The sequence below is a fragment of the Mauremys mutica genome, chromosome 15, assembly GCF_020497125.1.
Source record: "Mauremys mutica isolate MM-2020 ecotype Southern chromosome 15, ASM2049712v1, whole genome shotgun sequence".
In the NCBI taxonomy this organism is placed as follows: domain Eukaryota; kingdom Metazoa; phylum Chordata; order Testudines; family Geoemydidae; genus Mauremys; species Mauremys mutica.
This window is the reverse complement of record NC_059086.1, coordinates 36,255,021-36,282,748: the sequence shown is the minus strand read 5'-3', so window position 1 is coordinate 36,282,748 and position 27,728 is coordinate 36,255,021. Positions and strand designations below refer to the sequence as shown.

The 27,728-nt window shown below is 61.4% G+C and overlaps 3 protein-coding genes and 1 pseudogene across 7 annotated transcripts in view; 3 read left to right on the top strand and 1 right to left on the bottom strand.

Moving 5' to 3' along the window:
* The window catches only part of LOC123350367 (galactoside alpha-(1,2)-fucosyltransferase 2-like), a 70,592-nt gene that overhangs the window by 37,038 nt on the left and 5,826 nt on the right, over nt 1–27,728 (top strand). The gene's annotated exons all lie outside the window — the stretch shown is intronic.
* The window catches only part of FLT3LG (fms related receptor tyrosine kinase 3 ligand), a 74,770-nt gene that overhangs the window by 44,261 nt on the left and 2,781 nt on the right, over nt 1–27,728 (bottom strand). The gene's annotated exons all lie outside the window — the stretch shown is intronic.
* On the top strand, nt 1,342–5,526 carry LOC123350362 (annotated as a pseudogene).
* Nucleotides 1,370–27,340, top strand: LOC123350363 (galactoside alpha-(1,2)-fucosyltransferase 2-like). Of its 5 annotated transcripts, XM_044988908.1 has the most exons (3): nt 24,376–24,464; nt 24,685–24,707; nt 25,844–27,340. In XM_044988908.1, exons 1-3 carry the CDS (start codon nt 24,376–24,378, stop codon nt 26,863–26,865), a joined length of 1,134 nt encoding a protein of 377 aa, XP_044844843.1. In that variant the 3' UTR covers nt 26,866–27,340. The 5 variants fall into 5 exon arrangements, with proteins under 5 accessions (XP_044844842.1, XP_044844841.1, XP_044844839.1 ...); XM_044988907.1 differs by lacking the exons at nt 24,376–24,464; nt 24,685–24,707 and adding an exon at nt 1,370–1,516; XM_044988906.1 differs by lacking the exons at nt 24,376–24,464; nt 24,685–24,707 and adding an exon at nt 17,309–17,660.

The following is a 27,728-nucleotide window of genomic DNA, read 5'->3' as shown; positions in this document are numbered from 1 at the left end:
TGATCACGACCCGCTGAGCCCGACCATCTAGCCAGCTTTCTAGCCACTTTATAGTCCAGTCATCCAGCCCATACTTCTTTAACTTGCTGGCCAGAATACTGTGGGAGACCGTATCAAAAGCTTTGCTAAAGTCAAGGAATAACACGTCCACTGCTTTCCCCTCATCCACAGAGCCAGTTATCTCCTCATAGAAGGCCATTAGGTTAGTCAGGGATGACTTGCCCTTGGTGAATCCATGCTGGCTGTTCCTGATCATCTTCCTCTCCTCCCAGTGCTTCAGGATTGATTTCTTGAGGACCTGCTCCATGACTTTTCCAGGGTGGCCGCCAGAGTCCAATCCAATCCTACCATACATGGATACATTGAATACATACGACATTATTATCCTTTATCCTTCATTCTGAGTGATACAAAATACAAACATAAAATCCTACTACTACAGTTAGAGCAGGGGGGGCTGAGACCCAGGACTCCTGGGTTCTCTCCCAGCTCTGGGAGGGGAGAGGGGTCTAGTGATTAGAGTGGGGGGGGGAGGGTTGGGAGCCAGGACTCCTGGGTTCTCTCCCCAACTCTGGGAGAGGAGAGGGGGTCTAGTGGTTAGAGCAGGGGAGGCTGGGAGCCAGGACTCCTGGGTTCTCTCCCCAGCTTGGGGAGGGGAGTGGGGTTGAATTAATATGTTCCAAACCCAGAGCTGTTGAGCTCCGGTAGCTACAGGAACTGTAAACAGCGAGCGAGGCTCCAGATGGGGGGAAGCCCGGACCCGGCTCTGTCCCTGCCTCCCGCGGCCCGTCAGCACAAACACCGGCGCGGGGCATCTCGCCGCCCTTGGGATCAGCTATTCTGCGGCAACAGCCGGGCGCTGCAGGGAGGGGGCCGCTGCTCCGCTCCCCCTCCCAGGCCTTGGACACGGTGGTGGCTGCATTCAACAAACACGGTTCTAGGCCCCGGAACTGCCCCGTATGATTTCTTGCGCAAAACCAGCCCAGCCGGCGGAGAATCTGCCGCTAAACAGTTGCGACGGTGTAACAAAGCGGCTTCTGACAGGACACAACCGAGAGTCTCAATTAGTAAGCGGAGGGAGAGCTCAGCGGTTTGAGCATCGGCCTGCTAAACCGAGGGCTGTGAGTTCAATCCTTGAGGGGGGCCATTTAGGGAACTGGGGTAAAAATCTGTCTGGGGATTGGTCCTGCTTTGAGCAGGGGGTTGGACTAGATGACCTCCTGAGGTCCCTTCCAGCCCTGAGATTCTGGGAAATTCAAGTCAAATTGTTTCGAGTCACGGCCTGAAGCTCACGTTCCTTTCCTATTAAGGCAAAACAAACCAGCCAGCCAGAGAGGACTTCGGTCTCATCCCACTGGCTAACCAGAAGTCACGCAAGCAATTCCCTCAGACGCTCCAGTTCCCTTGTATCACCACCAAGCACCGCTCCTTACGGGGACGAATGGTTCTGAAAACCAACGCTCCAGTAAAAGAAAAACGTCTCTCCCGATCCCAAAGGACCAAGCCCCAGACCCAGGTCAGTGGACAAGTCAGATCTTACCCACAAATCATGCTGTTGCCAATCCTTTAGAATCGCAAATCTAAAGGTTTATTCAGAAAAAGAAAGATGTACTGCATAGATGAGAGCTCAGATTGGTTACATGATCAAAACCATCCAACAATTGCAAAATTCTTAGTTCAAGCTTGTTCCAGGCTTGATGGGATTACGGCTGATCCAAACCCCTCAAGTCTCTGGAGTACAAACATCCCAGGTTGGATGGGGCGTTCAGTCCTTTGTTCAGAGCTTCAGTTTGTAGCAAAGTTCCTCCGGAGATCAGAAGCAGGGGTGAAGACAAATGGAGGGGATTCCAGGGCCTTTTATATCCTCTGCCATGTGGAAGGATTCCCCCCCATTTTGTGCTTACTGTGGAAAATCACAGCCGCAAGATGGAGTTTGGAGTCACATGGGCAAGTCACATGACCGTGCATGACGCAGGTCTTTACAGGTAGAGCAGCCATTGCTCACATGCTGCCTTGAACGTTGTCGCCGACAGACAGGCATTTCCATCTAGTAATGGACCAACACCATTAGCAGGGTTCTTTTTGTTCCTAGGATACTTAAAACGCTCCTTATTGTCCTTAACTCTGGTGGCTATAGAGTTCTCCTTGTGTCCCATGGCTTCCCTTATCAATTTTCTACAATTCTTCGCTTCTGATATTCATTACTATTAGTTTCCCCTTACTTCCAATTTGCTCTTTTTTTTATAGCTGCCTCAGTGTCCCCTCTAAACCAGTTCAGTTTGTCACCAGTATGGCCTGGTTTTTGAGGATCTAGGAAAGTGTTCTTAGACAAATCTGATATGTCATTCCTGTTTTTTCTGATTTATTTCTCCCTCCCGGCTGATCTGGTTCATAATTATTTCACATTTTGAGAAATTGACCTTTTAAAGCACCAAGCAGGGGCAGAGAGAGGCCTGTGGTCGGGGAGGGCTGAGAACCAGGCAGCTCAGTTCATGGGGTCAGAGGGACAGAACCCCCTCCCCCCAGCCAGGTCCCTAAAGCCCAGCCCCGGTGGCAGAGGAGCGCGCCCCCTGCTGACCCCCTGCTTCCTGCAGGACAGCGCCCCCTGCTGAGCCCCCCACCCTGCTCCCCGCAGCCCAGCGCCCCCTGCCGAGCCCCCCACCCCGCTCCCCGCAAACCAGTGCCCCCTGCCGAGCCCCCCGTTCTGCTCCCCGCAGCCCAACGCCCCCTGCTGACCCCCCTGCCCTGCTCCCCACAGCCCTGTGCCCCCTGGGGCCAGCCCTGCCAGCTGTGCTATCAAGTCTGGCGCTCTGGGCCCGGGGCAGGACCTGGGGCCCAAACCCCGGCCGTGAAGCGGCGCGAGCCCAGAGATCCTGACACATCCCAGCTGCACTCGCTTGAGAGAGGCCAATGGCTGCAGCCGGCGCGCCGGAGCCAGTGGAGGAACCCAGCTGCAGACAGGAAATGCGTCAGCCGGGCGTCCCGGCTTGTGCGGCTCCGGGTCTGAATGTCGGGGGGCCTGGAGGTGCCAGGACCCTGTTGGGATGCGGGACACCCCCTGTCTGCACTGAGTGGGGCTGCGAAAAGCATCAAGAACCACCCCCGGCGAATGGGGGTGAGTAACACCCCCCCCCCCCGACCAGTGGTGACACTTCCTCACGTTAGAACCAGGGCGAGAACCCAGGAGACCTGGCTCCCAGCCCACCCTGCTCTGAGCGCTGTGGGACCGGGGCGGGGGCTGGCGCTGGCCTGGCTCGACTTCCCCAAACCGTCCGTCCGGGGGTGGCGAGAGGCCTGGTGCAGCCGGGCCCACGGACCCTGGGCTGGGACCTCGGCCGCAGGCCTGGGGGGAGGGCAGGGTCACCCTGGTTCAGCCCCCAGATCTCTCTGGACCCCAGACTCCCCGGCCCAGCCTGGCCCGGCTTCACTCCTGTCCTGCCCCTCGGCTCGGAAACCTCCCACCCTGCCCCACACTCCTCTGTCAGGGGCTACTTCCTTCCACCTCTTCTACCGCCATTTCCCCCTCCCTGTGTCCCCTCCCCCATTTCCCCTCCCCTCCCCCTCCATCTCCACCTTCCCTCCATCCCCTCCCCCACCCTTCCGTTCCTCTGACCCCACATCTCTCTGTGCCCCCCTGCCTGATGCCCCCTGGGTGCCGGCTGTGACCCCCCCAACTGCTCAGGTTCTGGGCAGGGGCCAATGGGTAGAACTCAGCAATTCTAGGTAACCAGAAGACACCCCCCCGCCCCCCCCGGCCCCAGGGGGCGCTGGGCTGCAGGAAGTGGGGCAGGGGGCTCAGTAGGGGGCACCCTCCCCTCTCAGTCAGTGCTCTCTGTTACCCATGGCAGCCTCCTCCTGCCCCATTGACCCCCCCCCCCCAACCCACCACGGCTCACCAGGACTCCTGGGTTCTCTCCCTGGCTCTGGGAGCAGAGTGGGGTCCAGTGGTTAGAGCGAGGGAGGGGGGGGGGCTGGGAACCAGGATTCCTGGGTTCTCTCTCAGCAGGTGGGGCAGCGGATCAGGTCTGAGGGGCACCAGCAGAGCTGACAGGGGGAGGCGGGGAAACACTGTTGCTCTGACTGTTCTCGCCTGCCCCTGGGTTGGATTGTGGCTGAAGGGGCCGATCCGGGGTCAAGCGGTGGCTCTGCTCCCCCCGACAACACGCGTCCTGCTGGAGCTGGGGTCACCTGCCCCCGCGGCTGGGCTGGGGCGGGGGGGGGCAGCGTGGGGGCAGGGGGCTACTGGCAGCCAGAGGCCTTTTGGGAACAGAGGGAACTGGGTCAAGAAGAGCCCCTCCCCCTTCTCCTCTAACCACCCCCCATTCATCACCCCCCTTTCCTCCCACCCCTGTTCCCCTCCCCCAGGCTGGGATCTCCTTCCCTCATCACTGCTGGGAGCCATGACTGCCCCGGACTCCTGGGTCTTCTTCCAGCCACTCCCCAAGCTGACCCTCGGCCTGCTGGCCATCATGACCTTCTCCTTCCTCATCCACCTAAGCACCCGGTTCCCCACTCCGAATGCCACGGAGCGCGGCATGTGGACCGTGAACTCCCGCGGGCGCCTGGGGAACCAGATGGGGGAATACGCCACCCTCTACGCCCTGGCCAAGATGAACGGGCGCCAGGCCTACATCCTCCCACAGATGCACCAGCAGCTGGCGCCGCTCTTCCGCATCACCCTGCCCGTGCTCTCCAGATTCGAGTCTTGGAGTATCCTATGGAGGAACTACGGGCTCCACGACTGGATGTCGGAGGAGTACAGGCACATCGAGGGGAAATACGTCCGGCTGACGGGCGCCCCCTACTCCTGGACCATCTACCACCACCTCCGGCAGGAGATCCTCCGGGAATTCTCCTTCCACGACCACGTCAAGGAGGAGGCCAACCGGTACCTGGCCGGGCTGCGTGGGCAGCGCCGGAACGTGACCTACGTGGGCGTCCACATCCGGAGGGGGGACTACGTCCGGGTGATGCCCCAGGTCTGGAAGGGGGTGGTGGCGGACAAGGCCTACCTGGAGAAGGCCATGGGCTACTTCCGGGCCAAGTACCAGGAGCCGGTCTTCGTGGTGACCAGCAACGGGATGGAGTGGTGCCGGGAGAACATCGACGCCTCGCGGGGGGACGTGTATTTCTCGGGGGACGGGAAGGAGTCGTCGCCGGGGAGGGACTTTGCTCTCTTGGCTCATTGCAACCACATGATCATGACCATCGGGACCTTCGGCATCTGGGCCGGTTACCTGGCTGCGGGGGAGACCATCTATTTGGCCAACTACACCCTCCCCGACTCTCCCGTCCTCAAGATCTTCAAGCCTGCGGCCGCTTTCCTGCCCCCCGTGGATCGGGATCGACGCCGATCTCTTCCCGCTGCGCAGTGGGACGACTGGCTAAAGGAGCTCAGCCAGCGGCCACAGGCTGCCAACAGGATCCACCCACCAGGACTTGGCTGGTTGGCGGAGGACTGGGCACCTGGGACCCCTGGCTGATGCCGGCTGCGCTGGGGAGATTGGGGGAGATTGGAGCTGGGCTGGTGGGGTTCAGAGCCCCACACGGAGCAGCCAGTGACCTACGTCAGACAACTTCTCATGGGAGTCTCGAGTGATGGGACCGTCTCGGTCTGTTGAATGGTTAGAGCAGAGGGGAGCGGGGGCTGGGAGCCAGGACTCCTGGGTTCTAGTCCAGCTCCGGGAGGTGAGTGGGGTCTGTGACGAGTCGCCTCCCCCACTGCGAGGTGCCACATGATGTATTGGGGCACCACTGAGCCCACCTGTTCCCCCAGCCTGGGCTCCCTTACACCTGCTGAGCCAGGCCCTCGAGCCTTCTCCAGCACACGCAGGTAGGGACACCCCCAGCCGCAGAACGACAGACACGGAGCTCAGCTCTGCGGGGGAAGGCTTCAGCCAGGGAAGAGCCCAGCACTCCAGGGCACCCCCCCCTCTGGGGTGCAAACCCCCAGTTGTGGTGCCGGGCGCTGCACAGAGACCCGCCCGGCGCGAGCTCGGGACGTTCGCCCCCTCCCGCCATGGGGCGGAAGAGCTGCGCAGCGTTTCTCCCCCCCCCACACACACACCCCAGTTATGAATTCCACAAGCTGCTTTTAGGGAAAAGGAAAAACGACCCAGGATAGATTTTAGGTGATGATAAGGGTTGGCCAACAGATGGAAGCAGATCACCCCGCAAATAAAACGAACACGGAAACTTAACTGAAGAAATTGTTACAAGCAGGAATTTCTCCCCCTAGACGTCGTCTTGGACAGATCGCGGAGGTTCTTGAAGGCAAACGGCTCTTGCTTGTGGATTAAAACTCCAGCTATTCCTGTCCCAGGGCAGGCTCCTTTCCCAGCCTGGGTTCAGACCTTCGCCCCACCTGTGTCTTTGGTTCTTAGATGTTCTCAGCAGTCAGCCTGGGCAGGGATTCAGGGAAGAATGAACCAAGATTAACTCCCTCCCCTGCCTTACATAGGATTGACATATGGGGGAGGGGGAATCCTTTTTTCCAGTGTTGTCCCCCACCCCACAGTGGAAAAATCCTGGAATTCCATCATGGAGTCCAGAACCAGGGGCCGGGATCACTGTCACAGAGCCCCCGGGTGATGCTCTGGAGCTGCTCCCCACCAAGCCAGGCAGGACTTTGGGGAGCCTCCTCTCCCTTGGAGCAGACTGTCTCCAGGGCAAGAAGCTCACACGGCTTCACCTCCTGGGTCTCTCCTTGGAGCATTCAGCATCCTCTGCCCCTCCGTGCGCTTCCCCCAGCGAGTCGCCCCGGCGGGGTCCTGGGGGGGCCACAGGGTCCTGTCCCCCCACTTTGCAGTCAGACGTGACTCTCAGCCAGCCAGTAACACAGAGGTTTATTCGATGACAGGAACAGGGTCTAACACAGAGCTCGTAGGTACCGCGAACGGGACCCCTCGGCCGGGTCCATTCTGGGGGGCAGTGAGCCAGACCCCCCCGTCTGCACTTCACTCCTCGTCCCCAGCCAGCTCCAGACTGAAACCCCCTCCAGCCCCTCCTCTCTGCTCAGCCCCTTTCCCGGGGCAGGAGGTCACCTGATCCCTTTGTCTCCCACACCTTCAGCTGGCACCTTTGCAGAGGGGGGGGGGGGATCAGTTGCTAGGAGACAGAGCGTCAGGCATTAAGTGCACTGGCCCCTTCCCCTGCAGCAACCACACACCCTGATCCACCACCTAGATATTAAGAACTGCAGAGGGGACACTGAGGCACCAACACCGTATTCAGAGCAAACATTAAGAACATTCCCAGTTCGTCACATCTCTCCCCCCTTCGAGACCGAACTGAGCGAGGTCACTCCAGCCAGTGACCTGGGGCAGTTCGAACTCACCAACGTTCCCAGGGATGCCCCAGCATCTCTCCCCTTCCTCGGTGGGAGTTACACCAGGACAGTCCTTTCTCAGACCCCCCCTTAGGTCGGGGGTGCTTGGTGGCGCTCACAAGCCGCATGTGGGAAGGTTTATGCGGCCCGAACCCTTTTGCCACCCCAATACCCCTGGGGTTCAAACTGAGACGGGGTCTTCTCCCAGCACCCTGGGCTGCGATTCGGGCTGTCTTGGTTAAGAGCCCCTATCTTGGCCTTGGCCAGCTCTGGCCTTGGGTGTCCTGTTCCTCCCAGGTCTGGCTAAAGATGCACATGTTATCAGTGTCTGCCAGGGCCAGGTTCTCCATCCCCCTCTGCTTCTCTAGACTCTCCCCAGGCCTAGGCATGGGGTCGGCATCGGACACCGTGATGGCTTTAAGCTTCCGATGGTCCCCACAGAACCAGATCATCCTGTCTCCTTTGGGGAGCAGCCCCACGGGTGAGGCCCGTGGGCTGTTGAACGGCTGGATCCCATCTAAAGCCAGCAGGTCCTTGACCTCTCTCCCCAGGGTCTGGGCTGCTTTCCCAGTGACTCTGAACGGGGAACCCCTGATGGGGAGATTGGCTCCCACTTCAGGGGAGAGATCCACCAGGGGGTCTCCCCCCTTCTCCTTCCAATCCTCCCCTTCCAGGTCCAGGGGTCCCCTCACTCTCCCCCCATCCAGCAGCTCGAACGGGAAGAACCCTGTGGATTCCTGGGGCACCACCAGCTGCCTCCCGATTCCCCCCAGTTCTACTTCCCCTTGGGAAGCCCATTCCCGGACAGGGATCCCTTCTCCCGCAGGACTCTGTCCCTGCAGCCGTCCCCAAGGGGGTTTGCAGCGCTGGGGCCAGCAAGTCCCCTCAGCTTCTCCAAGGAGGGATCCTTCCGCAGCTCGGTCTGGGATTCAGCGGCTGGGGCAGGGAGTGGGACCTGCTCCCTCTCGCTGGCTGGGCCTGGGGTCACAGCCCCCCTGAGCCCTGTCCCTGGTAGCTCCCTCCCGGCTGTGTAATCACTTCCCAGCAGCACGTCTGCACCAGGCAAACCTGGCTGGCAGCCGACCTGCCCTGCCGGGGTGTCCCCCCACTCAGCTGGGGTCTCAGCTCCCCCCGTGCTCAGCGCCGCCCTGGCTGTCCCAGTGGGGGCAGGCAGTGAGCTCTGCTCTGGTCACAGCATCAGAGCCAGCGTGAGCCCCCTCTCCGGTGTGCAGGGGGGCGGGGAGCATCTCTCCCTCCCCCTCAGCCCCAGGGGCTGGTTACAGGCAGGCAGGTAGCCCGAGCCAGCAGCCCCTCCCCCCTGCCAGCCAGGTCATTTGCATTTTCGCTGACCGTTTCCATCCCAGCCAATTGGTTCCCTGGATCTGAATTCAAACCCTCGCCTGTTACAGGAGCAAGGCCTGGATCCTGTCCCAGAGAGACACCGTCACCCCCCAACAGGGCCTCCCAGCCGATATCCTGGAGAACCCCAAGGACCAGCCAGCCCGACCCCTCCTGGGTCTGCACAGGGATCCGGGCCATAGGCAGGGCGAGGGGCTTCACCCCGGGGACCTTCACCCAGGTCCCACAGCCCCTCAGCATCTGGGGCTGCACCACCCCAGTTCTCTCTGTCCCAGGGTCTCGCCATCCCAGCCGTGTCTCCCCACTGACCCCTGGGCAGCCCCCTATGTCTCTCCGCTCCACCATCGCCAGTCCAGGCTGCTGCTGCTTCTCCTGCAGCTTTTCCTCGGGCTCTTGCTCTCTCTCACGGTCCTCTCGCTCTCTCAGGCTCTGCTCCCATCCCATCCGTCTCCGATCCCCTGATGGGGAACCCGAGCGTGAAGACCCTCGTCTGGTTGGGGACCAGACTCTCGGGGATGCCTGGCTGCTGCTCCAGCTGCTCCCAGATCCTCCTGTAGCCCCATCTGGGTCAGGAATCTGCTCCTCAGAGCGGTCCTCCTCCTCCAGCTGCATGACTAACTGGGCCTGGGTGAACTTCCCCATGCGTAACCCTCTCTGTGTGCACAGGATCACAATGTCCTTCTCAAGGAGCTGGTGATAGGCCACCACTGCACCGCTCCCAAGTGGCTCTGGACTCACAGGCCTGGGTGCTCTTGGCTCCCCCATGGTTTCCAGGAAGACCCCTGGTGCGCCAGCCCTTCTCGTGTCACCACCTCTCTGCCAGGGTCGAGCTGCAGCCTCCTCCGCCCCGGGACTGCTCCTGCAATCCCCAGGGGAACCCTGCTACTGCAAAATCCTTCTCTCTCCCAGCGCCTCCGCCCCTGAGACTGCTCCCTGCCGTCCTCAGGGGGATCCCATTACTCCAACCGTCCTTCTCGCTGGTCACACACTCCCAGAGGTTAACCGCCCCCTGAAACCGTCCCTCTCTGAGCTTCAGCACGCCTGGTCCTCATTATCCCCCCTTTGTTTTACTGCTCCCCAGTCACTTACTGCAAGAATCGCCATTCACGGGGTGCAGTACATCCCGCCGCTGCCACCAGTTGTCACGGAGTCCCCGGGCGATGCTCTGGAGCTGCTCCCCACCAAGCCAGGCAGGACTCTGGGGAGCCTCCTCTCCCTTGGAGCAGACTGTCCCCAGGGCAAGAAGCTCACACGGCTTCACCTCCTGGGTCTCTCCTTGGAGCATTCAGCATCCCCGTCCCTCTGTGCGCTTCCCACAGCGAGTCCCCCCCAGCGGGGTCCTGGGGGAGCCAGAGGGTCCTGCCCCCCCACTTCACAGTCAGACGTGACTCTCAGCCAGCCAGTAACACAGAGGTTTATTCGATGACAGGAACAGGGTCTAACACAGAGCTTGTAGGTACAGTGAACCAGACCCCTCGGCCGGGTCCATTCCGGGGGGCAGTGAGCCAGACCCCCACGTCTGCCCTTCACTCCTCGTCCCCAGCCAACTCCAGACTGAAACCCCCTCCAGCCCCTCCTCTCTGCTCAGCCCCTTTCCCAGGCCAGGAGGTCACCTGACCTCTTTGTCTCCAGCACCTTCAGTTGGCACCTTTGCAGAGGAGGGGCCCAGGCCATCAGTTGCCAGGAGACAGTGTCAGGCATTTAGGTGCACTGGCCCCTTCCTCTGCAGCAATCACACCCCCTTATCCCCCCACCTAGATATTAACAGCTGCAGAGGGGACACCGAGGCACCAACACAGTATTCAGAGCAAACATTAAGAACATTCCCAGTTCGTCACAATCACGTGCTCCAAGCAGCCAGGAGTCAGTGTGGGCTCAGTTCACAATGGCCGAAAAACGGCAGGGAATTGTTGCCTTCTGTAGCTTCCACGGGAGCCCAGGACCGACAACATGGAGAAATAAGCTAGCGACGCAAGAGGGGAGAGCAGAGTCTGCGGCGGAAGCTGTGCTGCTAGGTCCATGGTAGCCGAGAAAAGGCGGGAAATGGTTAGATAAAAGAGTAGACTGAATCCCCCTCGCACGTCCTCGCGGCTTTCTTAATACCAGAAGACAGGCGGTGAACCGTACTGCACCGTCCGCTGGCAGCATGGCGTCCGCCGTAGCTGTCCCGGAGGGAGGAGCGGGTGACGACACACACCCAGAAACACCCGCGAGAATGTTTTTGCCCCATCATGCACTGGGCGCTTCACCCACAATTCCGGTGGGCAGCGGGGACTGCGGGAACCGTGGGATGGCTTCCCACAATGCACCGCGCCGCCATTCGACGCTGGCCTCGGTAGTGTGGACGCACTCCGCCGAATTCACGCGCTTTAGTGGGGACACACAACACCCAACGTATAAAATCGCTTCCGAAAATTCGCACGGAATAAGTTTGGATTAATTTCGCTCTGTAGACGTACCCTTAGCTAATTCCAATGTGTCATTCCTGTTTTCTCTGACCCTTTTCAAGCACCAAGCAGGGGCAGAGAAGCCTGTGCTCAGGGAGGGCTGAGAACCAGGCAGTTCAGCTCATGGGGGTCAGAGGGACAGGACCCCCCCCAACCCCAGTCCCTAAAGCCCAGCCCTGGTGGGAAAGGAGGGTGCCCCCTGCTGACCCCACCATCCACTGCAGCAGTGCACCCTGCTGAGCCCCCGCCCCGCTTCCCACAGTCCAGCGCCCCCTGGGCCCAGCCCTGCCAGCGGTGCTAGTGAGTCTGGTGCTCTGGGCAGGACCTGGGGCCCTGTCACGGAGTGTGGGGGAGTCCGGCTCTGCACCCCTTTTCCTGGGACTCACAGTGACTCTCAGCCAGCCAGTAAAACAGAAGGTTTATTGGACAACAGGAGCACAGGATACAGCAGAGCTTGGAAATACGGCCAGGACCCCTCAATCTGGTCCTTCTGGGGGTGCAGGGAGCTTCGTTCCCAGCTTGGGATTCCCTGCACTGCACCCCCCAGCCCCCAACCGAAACTGACCCACCCTCTCCAGCCGGCTCCCTCCCTGCCTTTGTCCGGCTTCCCGGGCCAAGGTGCTGACCTCCCCTCCCCCCTGCCTAGCTCAGGTTACAGGCTCAGGTATTGTCCATCACCTAAAGTCCTCCCCGGCTCTCCCATCCCCCACACAGACTGTCCCTACTCCATCACACCTCTCCCCCCTCCGAGACTGAACTGAGCGGGGTCACTCTGCCCAGTGACCCGGGGAAGTTCGGGGCCCCCTCTCCGGGACAGCGCATCCGCTATCAGGTTGGCGCTTCCCTTCACATGGACCATGTCCATGTCATAGTCCTGCAGGAGCGGGCTCCACCTCAGGAGCTTGGCATTGGCTCCTTTCATCTGGTGCAGCCAGGTCAGGGGAGAGTGGTCGGTGTACACGGTGAAGTGGCGCCCAAAGAGATAGGGCTCCAGTTTTTTAAGGGCTCACACCATGGCCAGACATTCCTTCTCGATGGCCGCGTAGTTCTGCTCCCGGGGTAGCAACTTCTTGCTCAGGTACACGATGGGGTGTCTCTCCCCCTTTTCATCCTCCTGCATCAACACCGCCCCCAGGCCCGTGTCTGAGGCGTCGGTGAACAGCAGAAAGGGCTTGTCAAAGTCTGGGTTTGCCAGAACTGGGCCTCTGAGCAGAGCCTCCTTTAGCGCCTGGAGAGCCTGCTGGCACTGCTCGGTCCAGACCAGCTTATCCGGCTTCCCCTTCTTGCACAGCTCAGTGATGGGGGCGGCTATGGCGCTAAAGTGGGGCATGAACCTTCGATAGTACCCCGCCATCCCGATAAAGGCCTGGACCTGCTTTTTGGTTTGGGCAGCGGGCCAGTCTCTGATCACCTCCACCTTGGCTGGTTCCGGCTTTAGGCAGCCGCTCCCCACCTGATGGCCCAGGTAAGATACTTCCGCCATCCCCACCTTGCACTTCTCAGCCTTTACGGTTAACCCCGCCTCCCGGAGTCGGTCCAGCACTTGTCTAACCTGGGACACGTGGTCCTCCCAGGTCTGGCTGAAGACGCAGATGTCATCAATATACGCCACAGCAAAACTCTCCATCCCCCTCAGTAGCTGATCCACCAGGCGCTGGAAGGTGGCCGGCGCTCCCTTGAGGCCGAAGGGCAGGGTCAGAAACTCATAGAGCCCCAGAGGGGTGATGAAGGCCGATTTCAGCCTGGCATCTGCATCCAGCGGCACTTGCCAGTAGCCCTTGGTAAGATCCATGGTGGTGAGGTACCGAGCGCCTCCCAGTTTGTCCAGGAGCTCGTCAGGCCTGGGCATGGGGTAGGCATCAGATACAGTGATGGCATTGAGCTTTCGATAGTCCACACAGAACCGGATCGACCCGTCCTTCTTGGGGACCAGCACCACTGGGGAGGCCCAGGGGCTGGTGGACGGCTGGATCACCCCCAAGGCCAGCATGTCCCTGACCTCTCTTTCTAGGTCCTGGGCAGTTTTCCCGGTGACCCGAAAAGGGGAGCATCTTATAGGGGTGTGTGACCCGGTCTCCACCCCGTGGTCAGTCAAATTAGTGCACCCAGGCTGGTTGGAAAACAGCTGTCGGTACAGATGCAGCACCCCTCTGATCTCAGCCTGCTGGGCCAGGGTCAGCTGATCAGAGAGGGGAATCGCCTCCAGGGGGGAACCAGCCTTTGTCCCTGGGAATAGATCCATTAAAGGGTCATCTCCCGGCTCCTCCCAGTGTCCACACACGGCCAACACCACATTCCCCCTGTCATAGTATGGCTTCATCATATTCACATGGTACACCCGGCAGTGGTGCGCCCGGTTCGACAGCTCCACCACATAGTTTACCTCATTTAGTTGCTTGATAACCTTGAAGGGCCCTTCCCAGGCAGCCTGGAGTTTGTTCTTTCTCACGGGGATGAGAACCATCACTTGATCCCCGGTGGCAAAGGCGCGGGCCCGCGCCGTGCGGTCGTACCAGACCTTCTGCTTCCTCTGGGCTCGGGCCAGATTCTCCCTGGCCAGGCCCATGAGCTCGGCAAGTCTTTCCCGGAAGGTCAGGACATACTCCACCACCGACTCTCCATCGGTAGCGGCCTTCCCCTCCCATTCGTCTCTCATCAGGTCTAGGGGCCCCCTTACCCGCCTCCCATATAACAGTTCAAAAGGCGAGAACCCAGTAGATTCCTGGGGTACCTCCCTGTACACGAACAGCAGGTGAGGTAAGTACTTGTCCCAGTCCTGTGGGTGCTGGTGCATAAATGTTTTTAGCATCATCTTTAGCGTCCCGTTGAATCTCTCCACCAGCCTGTTGGTCTGGGGGTGATACGCTGAGGCCCAGCTGGGTCGGACCCCACATTTCTCCCACAAGCACCGGAGCAGGGCCGACATGAAGTTGGACCCCTGGCCGGTAAGACTTCCTTGGGGAACCCCACCCGGCTGAAAATGGTCAGCAACGCATCCGCCACGGTGTCTGCTTCGATAGAGGACAAGGCCACCGCCTCGGGGTATCGAGTGGCGAAATCTACCACCACCAGGGTGTGTTTCTTCCCTGACCGGGTCGCCTTGCTGAGAGGTCCCATTATGTCCATGGCCACCTTCTGGAAAGGTTCTTCTATGATGGGCAAAGGCCTCAGAGCTGCTTTCCCCTTGTCCCGGGCCTTCCCCACCCGCTGGCAGGGGTCACAGGATTGGCAGTACTGTCGGACATGGGTAAAGACCCCAGGCCAGTAAAAGTTCTGTAGCAGCCTCTGCCTGGTGCGCCGGATTCCCTGGTGCCCTGCGAGGGGGATGTCATGGGCCAGGTACAGGAGCTTGTGGCTAAACTTCTGGGGAACCACCAGCTGCCTCCTGATCCCCCATGACTCCACTTCCCCGGGGGGAGCCCATTCTCGGTACAGGAACCCCTTCTCCCACAGGAACCTCTCCTTGCAACCTCTCCTCATGGTCTGTACCGCACTGAGGTCGGCCCGGTCCCTGGGCTTCTGCAAGGAGGGATCCTTCTGCACCTCGGCCTGGAACTCAGCAGCTGGGACAGGGATGGGGCCCTGCTCTCTCTCACCGGCTGGGTCTGAGGCCGCAGCCTCTCTGGGCCGTGTCTCTGAGCGCTCCCTCCCCACCAGGTTAGGGTCCTGTGCCTCGGGCCGAGTACCTTCCCCGTTGTCAGGGTGCAGTGCCCTGCGCCGACTCTGACTACGGGTCACGACCAGGGCACCCCGGGCGTTGCTTGGCCAGCCCTCGCAGTCCCCCCATTAACACCTCCATGGTGCACCCCCACATCCTTGGGGCCCTCCTTGGCCCCCCACTTCAGGTGCACCCTCCCCACGGGCACCTTGAATGGGGTCCCGCTCACGCCCATCAGGGTCGGGTAGGTGTTGGGCACCATCCGATCTGGGGCCACCACCTTGGGCTGGGCCAGCATCACCTCTGCGCCCGTGTCCCAGGACCCAGTGACCTTCCTCCCATCCACCTCCAGGGGAACCAGGCACTGTTTCCGGAGGGGCAGCCCCATGGCCACCCTGTAGACCAAAAACTCAGAGCCTGGAGCATCCAGCCCCTCAGAGGAGCTGACCTGGGGCCCCCCTCCCTCCTTCGCAGGTGGCACGCGGCCAGCCCCCCTTTCCTGCGAACGCTGCCCCTCATCCGGCTGGGTCTCTACCAAGTTAACCCGGTGCGGGGTCGGTCTGCTCAGTCTGTCTTTGAGCCTGGGGCACTGGGACCGTATGTGGCCCCTCTGGCCACAGTGATAGCAGCGCATGTCCCGTTGGTCCCCTCGAACTGGTCGGTTGTCCCTGGCGCTGGCCGTTCCCCTTGGGAGGGGGTTCTCCCGATTCCCCTTTTGGGTGGTCTCAGGATGACTCTCTCTCGGCGTCGCGACGGGCCTGTTCCTTTGGGGCTCCTCCCTGTCACCCCGACCGGCTCTTCACATAGTCATCGGCCAGCCGCCCTGCATGTCGCGGGTTCTCCAGCTTTTGGTCCCTTAACCACCGCCTCAGGTGGGATGGGCACCGCTCATACAGCTGCTCCAGTACCAGCCGTTTAATCACGTCCCCCTTCGTTTGGGCCTCAGTTGCCCACTTGCTGGCGTATCCCTCCATGCGGACGGCCAGCTGCAGATAGGAGACCTCAGGGGTTTTATCCTGACTCCGGAACCTCTCCCGGTACATCTCAGGGGTCAGCCCAAACTCGCGCAGCAGGGCCTGCTGGAATGGTTCGTAGTTCCCTTTCTCCTCCTCCCCCAGCTGGCCGTACAATGCCACGGCTTTGGGGTCCAGTAAGGGGGTGAGAACCCGGAGCCTATCCGCAGGATCCACCTGGTGCAGCTCGCAGGCCGTCTCAAAGGCATCTAGGAAGTCACCCATGTCCTCCCCCTCCTTGCGCGGGGCCAGGATGGACTTATCAAAGCTCCGCGCAGTCTTGGCCCCCCCCCCCACTCAACGCAGCTGGGGGCTCACTGCCCCCCTGCCTCGCCAGGTCCAGCTCATGGTGATGCTGTCGATCTTCATGTTCCCTCTGTCTCACTTCATGTTCTTTCTGTTTCTCACGATCCTCCAGCTCTCTCAGTTTTATCTCTCTCTCCCATTCCAGCCGCTGTCGCTCCACGGATGCCGAGCGTCGCCGGGACGATCCCCGGCTGGGGGGTGAGCTTCGCCGGGAGGATTCCCTGCTGGCCGGGGGGGTCACGGTGCCCTCGGTAGTCTCTGGGCTCGTCCTCCCCCTCCCCCTAGGCCTAGGGGTGGGAGGTCTCGGGAAGCCCTCAGCCGCCGGCTGACCACCCCCAGCAGGGACAGACACTGGTGCCTGCGCTGCATCTGCCAGGCTGCTTCCCTCAGAGACCGGGACCGGTTCATTCACACGATCTGCCTCCTCCAGCCGGGCAATCAGCTGGGCCTTGGTGAGCTTCCCACTGCGCAGCCCCCTCTGCTTGCACAGCTCCACCAGGTCGCACTTACGCCGCTTGGCATACATCTTCCTGCTGGCCGCTCGCAGGCCGGGGTGCTCACCGCTCCCCACAGTTTCCAGGGGGACCCCTAGTGTGCCAGTCCTTGAGGTCACCCCCTCTCTGCCAGGGTCGAGCAGCAGCCTCCTCCGCCCCTGGAATCGCTCGCTGTGATCCCCCGGGGGACCCTGTTACTGCAAAGTCCTTCTCACTGGTCACTGGTGATTAATCTCCCAGGGATTAATCACCCCCTACAATCACCCCTTCGTTTTACTGCTCCCCAGTCACTTACTGCAGGAAGCGCCATCCATGGAGTACAGTAGATCCCACCTCTGCCACCAGTTGTCACGGAGTGTGGGGGAGTCCGGCCCTGCACCCCTCTTCCTGGGACTCACAGTGACTCTCAGCCAGCCAGTAAAACCGAAGGTTTATTGGACAACAGAAACGCAGGCTACAGCAGAGCTTGGAAATACGGCCAGGACCCCTCAATCTGGTCCTTCTGGGGGTGCAGGGAGCTTCGTTCCCAGCTTGGGATTCCCTGCACTGCACCCCCCAGCCCCAAACCGAAACTGACCCACCCTCTCCAGCCGGCTCCCTGCCTTTGTCCGGCTTCCCGGGCAAAGGTGCTGACCTCCCCTCCCCCCTGCCTAGCTCAGGTTACAGGCTCAGGTATTGTCCATCACCTAAAGTCCTCCCCGGCTCTCCCATCCCCCACACAGACAGTCCCTACTCCATCACAGGCCTGAACCCCGGCCGTGAAGCTGCACGAGCCCAGAGATCCTGACGCATCTTTTGGTTCCTCCTTTGCGGCCCGACACGTCCCAGCTGCACTCACTTGAGAGAGGCCAATGGCTGCAGCCGGCGCGCCAGAGCCGGCACAGGAACCCAGCTGCAGACAGGAAAGGCATCAGCCAGGCGTCCCCACGTGTGCGGCTCCGGGTCTGAATGTCGGGGGGTCTGGAGGTGCCAGGACCCTGTTGGGACGCGGGACACCCCCTGTCTGCACTCAGCGGGGCTGCGAAAAGCATCAAGAAACCCCCCCGGCGAATGGGGGTGAGTAACACCCCCCCCCGACCAGTGGTGACACTTCTTCACATCTAGCTCCGGCCTGGGTGCTGGCTCAGGAAGCTGTGGCAGGATGTCACCCCTGCAGAGCAGCTCGCTCGCGCGGCACCGGGCAACCTGACCTGGGGAACAGAGATGGTGGTGGGGGGAGGACGGGGCCGGGGCCCTGAGAGCTGGGGGAGGAGGGTTGGAGCCCGACGGCTGGCGGGTGTGAAGGAGAGTCGCGCCATTGCCAGAACCAGGGCGAGAACCCAGGAGTCCTGGCTCCCAGCCCCCCCTGCTCTGAGCGCTGTGGGACCGGGGCGTGGGCTGACGCTAGCCTGGCTTGACTTCCCCAAACCGTCCGTCCGGAGGTGGCGAGAGGCCTGGTGCAGCCGGGCCCACGAACCCCGGGCTGGGACCTCGGCCGCAGGCCCAGGGGGAGGGCAGGGGGCCTCACCCTGGCTCAGCCCCCAGATCCCTCCGGACCCCAGACTCCCCGGCCCGGCCTGGCCCAGCTTCACTCCTGTCCTGCCCCTCAGCTCGGAAACCTCCCACCCGGCCCCACACTCCTCCGCCAGGGGCTACTTCCTTCCACCTCTTCTGCCTCCATTTCCCCCTCCCTGTGTCCCCTCCCCCATTTCCCCTCCCCTCCCTGCGTCCCCCTCCATCTCCACCCTTCCTCTGTTCCCTCCCCTCCCCAATCTCCACCCTCCCTGCATCCCCTCCCCCACCCTTCCATTCCTCCAACCCCACATCTCTCTGTGCCCCCTGTCACGGAGTGTGGGGGAGTCAGGGCCCTGCACCCCCAGCTTCCTGCGATTCACCAGGACTCTCAGCCAGCCAGTAAAGCAGAAGGTTTATTAGACGACAGGAACACAGTCCAGGACAGGGTCTTGCAGGCACAGATAACAGGATCCCCCCGGTTAGGTCCATCTTGGGGCCCCGGGAGCCCCACAGCCCCCAGTGGGGATCAGAGCCCTGTCCCTGCTCCCTTCCTTCCCCAGCCCGCTCCAGTCTGCCCAGCCCCCTCCAGCCCCTCCTCTCTGCTCCGCTTCTGTCCCGGGCCAGGATGTCACCTGACCTCTTTGTCTCCAACACCTTCTCCTGGCACCTTTGCAGGGAGGGGCCCAGGCCATCAGTTGCCAGGAGACAGAGTGTCAGGCATTCGGGTGCACTGGCCTTTTGCTTTGCTAGATACTTAAGATCTGCACCCAGCACTCCCAGCCCCCAGTACGAACAGTCCCACTTCGTCACACCCCCCCGCCTGATGCCCCCTGGGTGCCGGCTGTGCCCCCCGCAACTGCTCAGGTTCCGGGAGGGGGCCAATGGGTAACCAGAGGGCATTGCCCCAGCACCAGGGGGCGCTGGGCTGCAGGAAGTGGGGCGGGGGCTCGGTAGGGGGCACCCTCCCCTCTCAGTCAGTGCTCTCTGTTACCTATGGCAGCCCCCTCCTGCCCCAGTGACACCCCCCTTCCCCACCACTGCTCACCAGGACTCCTGGGTTCTCACCCCGGCTCTGGGAGGGGAGTGGGAACTAGAGGTTAGAGAATGGGGCAGGCTGGGAGCCAGGACTCCTGGGTTCTCTCTCAGCAGGGGGGGCGGCGGATCAGGCCTGAGGGGCACCAGCAGAGCTGACAGGGGGAGGGGGAGACACTGTTGCTCTGACTGTTCTCGCCTGCCCCTGGGTTGGATGGTGGCTGAAGGGGCCGATCCGGGGTCAAGCGGTGGCTCTGCTCCCCCCGACAACACGCGTCCTGCTGGAGCTGGGGTCACCTGCCCCTGCGGCTGGGCTGGGGCGGGGGGGGCACCGTGGGGGCGGGGGGCTGCTGACAGCCAGAGGCCTTTTGGGAACAGAGGGAACTGGGCCAGGAAGAGCCCCTCCCCCTTCTCCTCTAACCACCCCCCCATCCATCCTCCCCCCTTTCCTCCCACTCCTGTTCCCCTCCCCCAGGCTGGGATCTCCTTCCGTCATCACCGCTGGGAGCCATGACTGCCCTGGGCTCCTGGGTCTCCTTCCGGACGCTCCTCAAGCTGACCCTCGGCCTGCTGGCCATCATGACCTTCTCCTTCCTCATCCACCTACGCAGCCGGTTCCCCACTCCGAATGCCACGGAGCGCGGCATGTGGACCATGAACTCCCGCGGGCGCCTGGGGAACCAGATGGGGGAATATGCCACCCTCTACGCCCTGGCCAAGATGAACGGGCACCAGGCCTACATCCTGCCGGAGATGCACCAGCAGCTGGCGCCGCTCTTCCGCATCACCCTGCCCGTGCTCTCCAGATTCAGGGCTTGGAGTATCCTATGGAGGAACTACGGGCTCCACGACTGGATGTCGGAGGAGTACAGGCACATCGAGGGGAAATACGTCCGGCTGACGGGCGCCCCCTGCTCCTGGACCTTCTACCACCACCTCCGGCAGGAGATCCTCCGGGAATTCTCCTTCCACAACCACATCAAGGAGGAGGCCAACCGGTACCTGGCCGGGTTGCGTGGGCAGCGGCGGAACGTGACCTACGTGGGCGTCCACGTCCGGAGGGGGGACTACGTCCGGGTGATGCCCCAGGTCTGGAAGGGGGTGGTGGCAGACAAGGCCTACCTGGAGAAGGCCATGGGCTACTTCCGGGCCAAGTACCAGGAGCCGGTCTTCGTGGTGACCAGCAACGGGATGGAGTGGTGCCGGGAGAACATCGACACCTCGCGGGGGGACGTGTATTTCTCGGGGGACGGGAAGGAGTCGTCGCCGGGGAGGGATTTCGCTCTCTTGGCTCATTGCAACCACACGATCATGACCATCGGGACCTTTGGCATCTGGGCTGGTTACCTGGCTGGGGGGGAGACCATCTACTTGGCTAACTACACCCTCCCCGACTCTCCCTTCCTCAAGATCTTCAAGCCTGAGGCCGCTTTCCTGCCCCAGTGGATCGGGATCGATGCCGATCTCTCCCCGCTGCGCAGTGGGACGACTGGCTAAAGGAGCTCAACCGGTGGCCACAGGCTGCCAACAGGATCCACCCACCAGGACTTGGCTGGTCGGCCGAGGAGTGGGCACCTGGGACCCCTGGCCGATGCCGGCTGCGCTGGGGAGATCGGGGGAGATTGGGGCTGGGCTGGTGGGGTTCAGAGCCCCACACGGAGCAGCCAGTGACCTACGTCAGACAACTTCTCATGGGAGTCTCGAGTGATGGGACCATCTCTGTCCTGAATGGTTAGAGCAGAGGAGAGCGGGGGCTGGGAGCCAGGACTCCTGGGTTCTAGTCCAGCTCCGGGAGGTGAGTGGGGTCTGTGACGGGTTGTCATCCCCCCCACAGGTGCCACCTGATGTACTGGGGCACCACTGAGCCCACCTGTTCCCCCAGCCTGGGGTCCCTTACACCGTCCTGCTGAGCCAGGGCCAGCTCTAGGATTTTTGCCGCCCCAAGCAAAATAAAATTTGGCTGCCTCCCACCCCAGCCCTGGCCTCCCCCTTCCCGCAGCCCCCTGCTGCCCCAGCCCTGGGCTCTCTCCTCCCCAACCTGCATCCTCTGGCACCCCAGCCCTGGGTTCACACACTCCCCGTGCTGCACCACCTCGGCAAGTGGCGTAGTGCTTAAATCGAGATCGCAATCCTGGGTTAAAGGCATTGTGGATGCAATTCGACATTATTGGCCTGCGGGAGCTATCCCAGAATGCTCCCTTGTGACCGCTCTGGACCACACTCTCAACTCCGATGCACTAGCCAGGTGGGTGGGAAAAGCCCCGGGAACTTTAGAATTTCATTTCCTGTTTGGTCACCATCAGCACAGTCCACCATCCCAGGTGACCATGCAGAGTCCACCATCCCAGGAGATCACGCAGTCCCGGATTCGCAGACGAGCTCCAGCATGGTCCGAAGGGGAGGTCCTGGATCTCATCGCATGCTGGGGAGCCGAGTCTGTTATGGCAGAGCTACGTTCCAAAAAAAGGAACGCAAATACCTGCGCTAAAGTCTCCAGGGCCATGTCGGAAAGAGGCTACTCCAGGGACACAGAGCCGCGTCGTACAAAAATCAAGGAGGTCGGGCAAGCGTAGCAAAAAGCCAGGGAGGCGAACGGAGTCCCGCAAAGCATGACAGGAACACGAGGAGAGGAGGGACGCGCGCGACGAGAGCAGGCAGGACGCTATGCTCAAGCTCATGGGGGAGCAAACTGACCTGCTCCACTCTCTGGTGGATCTAATGCGGGAAAGGCAGCAAGACCCCAGACTGGCGCTGCAGCCCCTGTATAATCGCCCCCCCTCCTCCCCAAGTTCCACACCTCCTCACCCAGACGCCCAAGAACACGAAGCGGGAGGTTACGGGGACCCACACACTCAACCCCAGAGGATCGCCCAAGCAGCAGAAAGTTGGCAGATGCAAACTTTTGATTTGGTTTCTGGACTTGTCCTTCCCTCCTCCACCCCCCTAACACAATACCCCCCACCCTCCCCCGGTCTACCTTCTGATTTCTCTCAGTGTGCTGTGCAACAAATAATAAAGAACGGTTTTTAAACAATTTTGACTTTATTTCTTTTCCTTTCCCTGTATATAGGGGGCGGGTAACTTCAAGAGAAACAAACACAACTGTCACACCGTACCCTGGCCAGTCATGAAACCGGCTTTCAAAGCTTCTCTGATGTGCAGCGTGTGCTGCTGCGCTTTTCTAATCGCCCCGTTGTCTGGCTGTGCGAAATTTCCCACGAGGTGAGTTGCCTCAACCTCCCACCCCGCCATAAACGTCTCCCCCTTACTCTCACAGAGATTGTGAAGCACACAACAAGCAGCAACGACAATTGAAATATTGGTTGTGCTGAGATCTAACCGAGTCAGTGAACTGCGCCAGCGCGCGTTCAATCGTCCAAAAGCACATTCTACACTTAGACTATCAGGGTTGGAAGGGACCTCAGGAGGTTATCTAGTCTAATCCCCTGCTCAAAGTAGGACCAATCCCCAGACAGATTTACAATGGTGAAAACTGCAGCGGAGATCTGAGCGGGCTCCATGCTTGCCGTGCAATGGTGCCTGCACGGGTAATCCTGGAAAAAGGGCGCGAAACGTAGGAGAGCTGTTCGGTTCAAGATGGCCGATAAGAGGCGGGTAATGGTTGCCTTCTGCAGCTTCCACGGGAGCCCAGGACCGACAACATAAGAACAGCAGAACGGCCGTACTGGGTCAGACCAAGGGTCCATCCAGCCCAGTGTCCTGTCTGCCGACAGTGGCCAATGCCAGGTGCCCCAGAGGGAGTGAACCTAACAGGCAATGATCAAGTGATCTCTCTCCTGCCATCCATCTCCACTGTCTGACAGAGGCCAGGGACACCATTCCTTACCCGTCCTGGCTAATAGCCATTGATGGACTTAACCCCCGTGAATTTATCCAGTTCCCTTTTAAACCCTGTTACAGTCCCAGCCTTCACAACCTCCTCCGGCAAGGAGCTCCACAGGCTGCCTGTGCGCTGCGTGAAGAAGAACTTCCTTTGATTTCTTTTAAACCTGCTGCCCATTCATTTCATTTGGTGACCCCTAGTTCTTGTATTATGGGAACCAGTAAATAACTTTTCCTTCTTCACTTTCTCCACATCATCACCCCGTCATATCCCCCCTTCGTCTCCTCTTTTTCCAACATGGAGACGTTAGCTAGCGAGAGTTAGAGAGAGCAGAGTTTGCGGCAGAAGCTGTGGGCTCAGTTCACGATGGCCGAAAAACGGCAGGGAATTGTTGCCTTCTGTGGCTTCCACGGGAGCCCAGGACCGACAACATGGAGAAATTAGCTAGCGATGCAAGAGCGGGAGAGCAGAGTCTGCGGCGGAAGCTGTGTTGCTCGGTTCACGGTAGCCGAGAAAAGGCAGGAAATGGTTAGATAAAAGAGTAGACTGAATCCCCCTCGCGGCTTTCTTAGTACCAGGAGACAGGCGGTGAACCGTACTGCACCGTCCGCTGGCAGCATGGCGTCCGCCGTAGCTGTCCCGGAGGGAGGAGCGGGTGACGACACACACCCAGAAACACCCGCGAGAATATTTTTGCCCCATCATGCACTGGGAGCTTCACCCACAATTCCGGTGGGCGGCGGGGACTGCGGGAACCGTGGGATGGCTTCCCACAATGCACCGCGCCGCCATTCGACGCTGGCCTCGGTAGTGTGGACGCACTCCGCCGAATTCACGCGCTTTAGTGGGGACACACAACACCCAATGTATAAAATCGCTTCCGAAAATTCGCACGGAATAAGTTCGGATTAATTTCGTTCTGTAGACGTACCCTTAGCTAATTCCAATGTGTCATTCCTGTTTTCTCTGACCCTTTTCAAGCACCAAGCAGGGGCAGAGAAGCCTGTGCTCAGGGAGGGCTGAGAACCAGGCAGTTCAGCTCATGGGGCTCAGAGGGACAGGACCCCCCTACCCTGGTCCCTAAAGCCCAGCCCTGGTGGGAAAGGAGGGTGCCCCCTGCTGACCCTCCCCCACCCACTGCAGCAGTGCACCCTGCTGGCCCCCCGCCCCGCTCCCCACAGCCCAGCGCCCCCTGGGGCCAGCTCTGCCAGCGGTGCTAGCCAGTCTGGTGCTCTGGGCAGCACCTAGGGCCCGAACCCCGGCCGGACAGACACATCCCAGCTCCACTCGCCCGAGAGAGGCCAATGGCTGCAGCCGGCGCGCCGGAGCCGGCGCAGAAACCCAGCTGCAGACAGGAAATGCGTCAGCCGGGCGTCCCCACGTGTGCGGCTCCGGGTCTGAATGTCGGGGTACCTGGAGGTGCCAGGACCCTGTTGGGACGCGGGACACCCCCTGTCTGCACTGAGCGGGGCTGCGAAAAGCATCAAGAAACCCCCCCGGTGAATGGGGGTGAGTAACACCCCCCCCCCCCGACCAGTGGAGACATTTCCACACATCTAGCTCCGGCCCGGGCGCTGGCTCAGGAAGCTGTGGCAGGATGTCACCGCTGCAGAGCAGCTCGCTCGCGTGGCAGCTGGCGACCTGACCCGGGGAACAGAGACGGGGGTGGGGGAGGACGGGGACGGGGCCCTGAGAGCTGGGGGAGGAGGGTTGGAGCCCGGCAGCTGGCGGGTGTGAAGGGGAGTCACCCCATTGCCAGAACCGGGGCGGGAACCCAGGAGTCCTGGCTCCCAGCCCCCCCTGCTCTGAGCGCTGTGGGACCGGGGCGGGGGCTGGCGCTGGCCTGGCTCCACTTCCCCAAACCGTCCGTCCGGGGATGGCGAGAGGCCTGGTGCAGGCGGGCCCACGGACCCCGGGTTGGGACCTCGGCCGCAGGCCCGGGGGGAGGGCAGGGGGCATCACCCTGGCTCAGCCCCCAGATCCCATCCGGCCCCACACTCCTCCGCCAGGAGCTACTTCCTTCCGCCTCTTCTGCCTCCATTTCCCCCTCCCTGTGTCCCCTCCCCTCCCCCTCCATCTCCACCCTTCCTCTGTTCCCTCCCCCTCCATCTCCACCCTTCCTACATCCCCTCCCCCTACCCTTCCATTCCTATGAGCCTCACATCTCTCTGTGCCCCCCCTGCCTGATGCCCCCTGGGTGCCGGCTGTGGCCCCCCCGACTGCTCTGGTTCTGGAAGGGGGCCAATGGGTAACCAGAGGGCATTGCCCCAGCACCAGGGGGAGCTGGCCTGCAGGAAGTGGGACAGGGGGCTCGGTGGGGGGCACCCTCCCCTCTCAGTCAGTGCTCTCTGTTACCTATGGCAGCCCCCTCCTGCCCCAGTGACCCCCCGTTCCCCACCACTGCTCACCAGGACTCCTGGGTTCTCTCCCGGGCTCTGGGAGCAGAGTAGGGTCCAGTGGTTAGAGCAGGGGGGGGCTGGGAGCCAGGACACCTGGGTTCTCTCTCAGCAGGGGGGGCAGCGGATCAGGCCTGAGGGGCACCAGCAGAGCTGACAGGGGGAGGGGGGGAGACACTGTTGCTCTGACTGTTCTCGCCTGCCCCTGGGTTGGATGGTGGCTGAAGGGGCCGATCCGGGGTCAAGCGGTGGCTCTGCTCCCCCTGACAACACGCGTCCTGCTGGAGCTGGGGTCACCTGCCCCCGCGGCTGGGCTGGGCCGGGGGGGGCACCGTGGGGGCGGGGGGCTGCTGGCAGCCAGAGGCCTTTTGGGAACAGAGGAAACTGGGCCAGGAAGAGCCCCTCCCCCTTCTCCTCTAACCACCCACCATTCATCACCCCCCTTTCCTCCCACCCCTGTTCCCCTCCCCCAGGCTGGGATCTCCGTCCCTCATCACCGCTGGGAGCTATTACTGCCCCGGACTCCTGGGTCTCCTTCCGGCCGCTCCCCAATCTGACCCTCGGCCTGCTGGCCATCATGATCTTCTCCTTCCTCATCTACCTAAGCACCCGGTTCCCCACTCCGAACGCCACAGAGCGCGGCATGTGGACCGTGAACTCCGTCGGGCGCCTGGGGAACCAGATGGGGGAATATGCCACCCTCTACGCCCTGGCCAAGATGAACGGGCGCCAGGCCTACATCCTCCCGGAGATGCACCAGCAGCTGGCGCCGCTCTTCCGCATCACCCTGCCCGTGCTCTCCAGCGACATGGTCCAGGACATCCCGTGGAAGGACTATGAGCTCCACGACTGGATGTCGGAGGAGTACAGGCACATCGAGGGGAAATACGTCCGGCTGACGAGCACCCCCTGCTCCTGGACCTTCTACCACCACCTTCGGCAGGAGATCCTCCAGGAATTCTCCTTCCACGACCACGTCAAGGAGGAGGCCAACCGGTACCTGGCCGGGCTGCGTGGGCAGCGCCGGAACGTGACCTACGTGGGCTTCCACGTCCGGAGGGGGGACTACATCCAGGTGATGACCCAGAAATGGAAGGGGGTGGTGGCGGACAAGGCCTACCTGGAGAAGGCCATGGGCTACTTCCGGGCCAAGTACCAGGAGCCGGTCTTCGTGGTGACCAGCAACGGGATGGAGTGGTGCCGGGAGAACATCGACGCCTCGCGGGGGGACGTGTATTTCTCGGGGGATGGGATAGAGTCATCACCGGGAAGGGACTTTGCTCTCTTGGCCCATTGCAACCACATGATCATGACCATCGGGACCTTCGGCTTCTGGGCCAGTTACCTGGCTGGCGGGGAGACCATCTACTTGGCCAACTACACCCTCCCCGACTCTCCCTTCCTCCGGGTCTTCAAGCCTGAGGCCGCCTTCCTGCCCGAGTGGATCGGGATCGACGCCGATCTCTCCCCGCTGCGCAGTGGGACGACTGGCTAAAGGAGCTCAGCCGGTGGCCACAGGCTGCCAACAGGATCCAACCAACAGGACTTGGCTGGTTGGCGGAGGAGTGGGCACCTGGGACCCCTGGCTGGTTTGGGCTGCACTGGGGAGATCGGGGGAGATTGGAGCTGGGCTGGTGGGGTTCAGAGCCCCACACGGAGCAGCCAGTGACCTACATCAGACAACTTCTCATGGGAGTCTCGAGTGATGGGACCATCTCTGTCCTGAATGGTTAGAGCAGAGGAGAGCGGGGGCTGGGAGCCAGGACTCCTGGGTTCTAGTCCAGCTCCGGGAGGTGAGTGGGGTCTGTGACGGGTTGTCATCCCCCCCCACAGGTACCACCTGATGTACTGGGGCACCACTGAGCCCACCTGTTCCCCCCAGCCTGGGGTCCCTTACGCCGTCCTGCTGAGCCAGGGCCAGCTCTAGGTGTTTTGCTGCCCCAAGCAAAATAAAATTTGTCTGCCTCCCACCCCAGCCCTGGCCTCCCCCTTCCCGCAGCCCCCTGCTGCCCCAGCCCTGGGCTCTCTCCTCCCCAACCTGCACCCTCTGGCACCCCAGCCCTGGGTTCCCACACTCCCCGTGCTGCCCCACCTCGGCAAGTGGCGTAGTGCTTAAATCGAGATCGCAATCCTGGGTTAAAGGCATTGTGGATGCAATTCGACATTATTGGCCTGCGGGAGCTATCCCAGAATGCTCCCTTGTGACCGCTCTGGACCACACTCTCAACTGCGATGCACTAGCCAGGTGGGCGGGAAAAGCCCCGGGAACTTTAGAATTTCATTTCCTGTTTGGTCACCATCAGCACAGTCCACCATCCCAGGTGACCATGCAGAGTCCACCATCCCAGGAGATCACGC

Excerpts from the sequence above, each read along its gene's own strand:
- LOC123350363 (XM_044988906.1), top strand. The coding sequence starts at position 17,456 with ATGGCTGCAGCCGGCGCGCCAGAGCCGGCACAGGAACCCAGCTGCAGA. Across the intron at positions 17,661-25,843 it reads AACCCCCCCGGCGAATGGGG|GCTGGGATCTCCGTCCCTCA; the intron begins GTGAGTAACACC and ends CCCCTCCCCCAG.